We start from the raw sequence: 6,241 nt of genomic DNA on the forward strand, positions 1-6,241 counted from the left end.
GATATTATTTACAACTTATCACTTAATGAAAAGGACCCGCAAATCGTGATGATCATATGGATACATTTAAGTACACCACATGAACATATAAACGATAAGAATGATGTACAAACCATATAAAAGCTTATTTTACAACTTGATTCGGCAATACAATGGTGGTTATAGACGATAAGAATGATGTGCAAACCATATAGAAGCTTTTTATACAACTTGATCAGGCAATACAATGGTGGTCTGTGGAAACATTTATCATGATTAATTTGCATTGTTTTACATGTGAATCAAATATGATATGTATGATCTTGACAACTATATATCTGTTCGATTGAAATCAAAAGCAAGCTATATAATGTACATTTAGTTGCATAAATCTTAGATATCAAGCAGTGGTAATCAACAAAACCTACATGTATACCTTATTCCAACAATCTTCATGTAAAATGCATCTTTAAACCTTTGTAAACCATGTATCCTTTTGTATTCATTTTATGATTTGTATTCAAGCACATCCTCCATTGCCAAATCCTACCTTTCCTCCATTCACATCATACACAACCTCCAATGTCTTCTGCTGAGTATTCCCAAATATTGCAAGATCAGAATCATCCCCATTCGCAGCAAAAGCTAAACACACTTGACTAATCCCATTTGCATAAAGTGTCCCAGAAGCCGCAATATCCACGATTGTATTCCCACCCCAAACCATACTTATCTTTGGTATTTTAACACTACTAAATTTAGTAAAATCGTAACATGTGTCAAGTATAGACAATGCTTTAGTCAACGGGTATTGTGTCATCTGTGCTTTAAATGCCGTACTTAGAGCCGAGTAAGCCGTGGGTGGTAGCCGAGTTATCACTGTTCCTGAGTCTATAATCATCCCCGATGTTGAAAAAACAGTCGGACTTATTGCTAATTTTTTTCCACCTACGATTATGTATTCAAGATCAAGCCCATAGAAGGAGCTCCCTTGTGAGGTAGAAAGCGGTGTGTACTTAACTCCGGTGGAAGCTCCGCCACCTCCAAAGTTCAAAAAACCGGTGGAGCTAGACCTTGATGGGAGACAATAGGAGAAGACTTTCCCATATTTCTTAGCAGCCTGTGACACAACCGAGAGCTTATCCCGACCAAGACCTAGCAACCCGGCGGCGCCGCCGAACAGTCCTTGGTTGTTTTGGCCACACCCGAAATAGAAATTATCAATTATGTCTTTTGAAGTGAGTGTAAGTTTCTCTGTTCCGAAGAACCCTACTGAGAAGGACTGATCACCGTACTGGATTCCGTAGACGCAGGTGGATGAGCTGCAACCGGGTGTGTTTCCGGTGGCGGAGATGAGGCCGGAGCACTCGGTTGAAGTGCATGAGATGTTGGTGTATGAGGTGGATGACGACGGTGTGAATATGGGTTCTTGCTGGCTGTAGCACGACCGAGCACATGGTTGACACTGGGTCCATGTTAGGTCGCTGCCGGTGTCAAAAATGAGTGAGAGGTCTTTCTTTGGTGTGCCTAATCCGACTGTGACTATGTAGTTGCCGGAGCCGATTGTGCTGCCGGATTTTGCAGGGATGGTGGCTTTGGAGGTTTTCGTGTCTTTTTTTCCGGTGGTTGTGATGGTGGTCAACTTGGAGTGGATTGAGTCAACTCTTGACTGGTCATGGGAGAAGATTTCTTCTACTGTTAAGGGTTTGACCATGTCTTCTTTGATCGTAGAACATGGTCCATGTTTATGAACCACTTGCAATGATCCTTGTTTCTTCGCATCTGAAAGATGAATATAGATGTTGTTAGTCAGTGATTATTTAAAAAAAATTAATTAAATTGCAAAATAATTGAATGGATTAAATCCTAAAATTTTATCTTATTTGATAAAAGTTCATAATTTAATTAATATGTTTCCAAATACGTTGGCTTGTGAAAATAAAAATGTATTTGAGGAATTTACATTGTTTGGAATTGTATTTGTACAAAAAAAACTATACGTTATGATGCATATCATATTATCATTGTTACTTTCATTAAAAGTATAAACAAGTTGTTGGTAATCAATAAAGTATTTGAGAATGACTCCTAAATTGTATCTTATGTCGTGAACATTGTATCTTACTCTTCTTGAACCATAAACTTTACGCAACCAATCTAATCAGTTCGATTTAATTGTGTCTAGCAAACACATGAATTATTTATTGGTTTTGAAAGCTGTCAAAGCATACCAAATTCAATATAAACTAGAGTTTAATATGATTTATTATATTAAATAAGTCAATTTTATCTTATTATATTAAGAACAATTAATATCAACTTAATTGGTTAACGAATTATATAGAAAAATTATTTTATTTTATTTTATAACAAAAGAAATTATAAAACTAGGTATCAGAAAACAATGGTCTACTGTTTTTGTTGGGTTCCAGTACGCTTGTGATTCGATGTCGACTTATAAAAAACAATTCGGAACAAAACTAAATCAAACAAAATCCTCAGTTATTATATCAATAAAAAGAAGACCCATTTCCATGTGATTCTGCAATAAAAAGCATAGGAACAACACAAAACGATTTTGTCATACTTGGCTATTGACAGTATATTATTGGCCACGCGTTTATCGTAATTTTTTTTTTTAGAAACGTCAATATAATCTACATGTAATTAAACTTTTATTTGTGCATTCCACTATGGAAGATTTATGAATTTATAGGTGAAATCCCGTGTATAAACATGTATTTTACTTGATGTTTGTATTGTTTTTAATACAATCAATGTCTCAGTTAGTATATATATTTTTATTTTCTTACTTTATAAAAATTATTATTTATCTTATACAGTATAAATTGATAGAAAAATCCTAAAATAACTCTAACTTATACATTAACTTGTTTACGTTTTCTGTTAATATTTAATTAATTAAATTAAGTTTATTATTTTCACAATAATATACATGTGAAATGACAACCTACCAAGCATCCTGTTTCAGTGATGCTTATCTTCTAATCATTACGCATTATTTCCTCTAGAAGAAATAGAAATGATAATTCATTTTCTAATACACTTCTTTTTTCCCTTTTATTAAATTATTTTATGATATTATTCACTTCTAATCAATATAATTATTACATTATTGCAGAAACAAAAAATTCGTTTGCACATATTTAAGATACTTAAATTATAATCAAGTATATATCTTAGTGTACACATAACATAAAACTTTGAGAATACCGAATTCTATAATAGTTAAGTTGTAATATTTATGTGTTTCGACGTGTATAGAAACATAAACAATATATAGACATATAAAGTTTGTGGGCAACGAATTTTATAATTTGGTGTGAACATCCATGGTCCCAAAGTCCCATTAATCAACTAGTAGTGGTTACCTTACCTATCTCTTGGGGTCCAATTCGTTTCTTTTTTTTATTAATTTGTTGCATGAAAGCGACTTGCGAAAGAGATTAAAATGACGTGTTTGTCAACGAACCTAACGTGAACGTGATTTAAAGTAGGTTACATAACTATGATTGTTCATTTCTAAATATAAGTACATAGAAAATACTTAATAAAAAAATTTTAATAAATAAAATATTGACCATTTATGAATCCATTCTAATTTATTTTGTGAAAATTAACTTTTATATCTATTTTTACGTGTATTGCCTTAAATGAACCTTCTTAATCATATTTACTATTAAATACTTAATAGAATAGGAGTATATATAGCTCGACTTTTACAAAATAATTGGAATAGGCATTAAAAATATACGCATATAATTGAACAATTACAATCCCCTTTATTATACTCCGTAGGGTTTTAACGAATAAGGAACAAAATAAAGGTTGAGAGTTATGTATGCACGAGTCGTTAAAAAGAATAATTCAAGAGTTCTCATTGTAATTTTATATACACACAAATAAAGCCTAGGTTTTTACTTATACTTTTTTGGGCTTTATGGTACAATTGTGATAGGTTTCAACACAAATATAGCATACAGGAGAACCTTAACAATAAACAAAAATCAAGATAACATACAGGACCCTTAACTCTTAAAACTTTATATACGGTGTTATATATATGCATCTATATATGGTGTTATAAACATTGGAATATCGCAAAATTTTAAATAAAAAGCATATTACGAGAGCACATATAAAAAAACAAAAAATTGCATTCATATTAAGTAATTATATCCATATGAATATTTATTTATAAAGAATAAAATTTTATGAATTTTAATACTATTCAGATTTTTTCAATAAAATAACATGTCAACAATTAGTAATTCATATTTATTATTATCCTATTCTTAATTTTTTTTACATTCACGTTTGAGCATTTTCACACACACATACTTATATATATATATATATATATATATATATATATATATATATATATATATATATATATATATATATATATATATATATATATATATATATATATATATATATAGAGAGAGAGAGAGAGAGAGAGAGAGAGAGAGAGAGAGAGAGGATACATACAACATACATATATCTATAGAGAAAAAATGGTTGCTGGATAAATACGAACCTTTAGTGGGAGGGATACAAATGGAGGATGGTAGGAAAGAGCTTAGTTCAAGGGTGTGGTAGTGGTGGGCTTCTATGCTTCGGTCCAAAGTATGGCCTTCTCTTGCGATAACTAAAAAGAAGAGAAAGGAATATGAAAGCACCAAAACGAGAGAATTTGATGGTGTCATTTTTCCTAATGCTTTTCTTACACTCACTCACCATTATTTATAGCCAATCTATATGACCTTATTCTTCAAAGTATCTTCCAAAGTTTTCCCATATTTTTTTATAAAATATTAAAAAAATCCATATATTATAGTTCATTATATGGTGGAATACTAACAACATATTTATTAAAATATGACACTCTATTTGGTTGTCATATGATGAAGAAGGGTTGGTTCGCTATATTTGTGATCAATTATAGTATATATATTTTTCTTTGGTTATTTCCGAGGCAATGTTTATTTATATAGATTATGCTGACTATTTAATAAAATTAATGAAACATCGCCTATTTTGAAAAGACTCAAAATAGTCATGGACTTTGTACGGAACGATATTTTAATTTGTTGTGGAGTAATTTCTTACATGTTGTATAAATTATTAGAACATATCAATCAAGTCATAAAACAAACATTGAAAAGTAGCTAATTAGACATGCTGCATACTAGAAGCGAAGAAATTTTAGCCATTCCATCCATCCGCATCGCATCCACCACGATACTCATCATTGGAATATATATATATATATATATATATATATATATATATATATATATATATATATATATATATATATATATATATATATATATATATATATATATATATTCAAAAAAATTGTTGGAACCGCAAAACGTTTTCGATCCACAGTGTATCGCGCACGAATCAACCGTCGGTATGATTCTAAAAAGAAATCACAAAAGGGGTATGTTGCTACCATTTTGAAAGGATTCAGAAGCACCGAAGTAATGTCTAAACCCAATGATTTAAAACAAAGATAAAGGATCCCAGAACAAGGAAACACCACTTCAATTGTCTCACAGATCCGAATAAAGAATCCAAATAGATTTTCAACGAGACAAAAGGGGGGGTTAAAGACCACTCAATAAAAAAATATCTTAATTTTATATATATATATATATATATATATATATATATATATATATATATATATATATATATATATATATATATATATATATATAGAGAGAGAGAGAGAGAGCTAGGTTCAAATGTTTTTGACAATTATTGTGTGACTGAATGCACCAATAGGAATTGAGGAAATAATAAATCATTAAATAAATAATTTAAGGGTATTATAGTAATCTATGCATATTTAATTATGGTAATTCTTTAATTTCCTAAACCCTATTCTTCTCCCATCTTTATCTTCAAACGATCGGTTTCAAAAATCTGTACCCTCACCTCAACAGGCAACTTCACTGCCGCTCCTCTGCCAGCCGACCATCACCTTCTTCCTCCCTCTCCATCGTCGGCTTCATTTTTTAAATCACAGTTGTATGAACTTCTTTTAATTTATTGGATTGCTTCTTTTAATGGTTGGTGGTTTTCGTGTATATGGTAACCATCAGAGGTTCAGGTCATCCTGAGCCAAGCCGATCTTTCTTGGAATACAGGCTTGACGATTACTCGGGATTTCTCAAAAGAAGAGTTAGAAGCCATTACAAATGGGATAGGATTAGAACCTGTC

The 6,241-nt window shown here is 31.0% G+C and overlaps 1 protein-coding gene across 1 annotated transcript; it reads right to left on the reverse strand.

Moving 5' to 3' along the window:
- Positions 1-235: 235 nt before the first annotated feature.
- Positions 236-4,742, reverse strand: LOC111920705 (aspartyl protease family protein At5g10770). Its single transcript, XM_023916274.3, has 2 exons — positions 4,544-4,742; positions 236-1,761 (listed from the first exon to the last, which is right to left on the reverse strand). The coding sequence occupies exons 1-2, from the start codon at positions 4,710-4,712 to the stop codon at positions 500-502; spliced, it is 1,431 nt and encodes a 476-aa protein (XP_023772042.1). The 5' UTR covers positions 4,713-4,742; the 3' UTR covers positions 236-499.
- Positions 4,743-6,241: the final 1,499 nt, after the last annotated feature.

Source organism: Lactuca sativa, chromosome 9 (genome assembly GCF_002870075.4).
Source record: "Lactuca sativa cultivar Salinas chromosome 9, Lsat_Salinas_v11, whole genome shotgun sequence".
NCBI classification, from domain to species: Eukaryota; Viridiplantae; Streptophyta; class Magnoliopsida; order Asterales; family Asteraceae; genus Lactuca; species Lactuca sativa.

Bases quoted from the DNA above. Each gene is read 5' to 3' on its own strand.
- LOC111920705 (XM_023916274.3), bottom strand. From the start codon at position 4,712: ATGACACCATCAAATTCTCTCGTTTTGGTGCTTTCATATTCCTTTCTC. The intron at 1,762-4,543 runs GTTCGTATTTAT...TTCATCTTTCAG, and splicing joins TTGTATCCCTCCCACTAAAG to ATGCGAAGAAACAAGGATCA.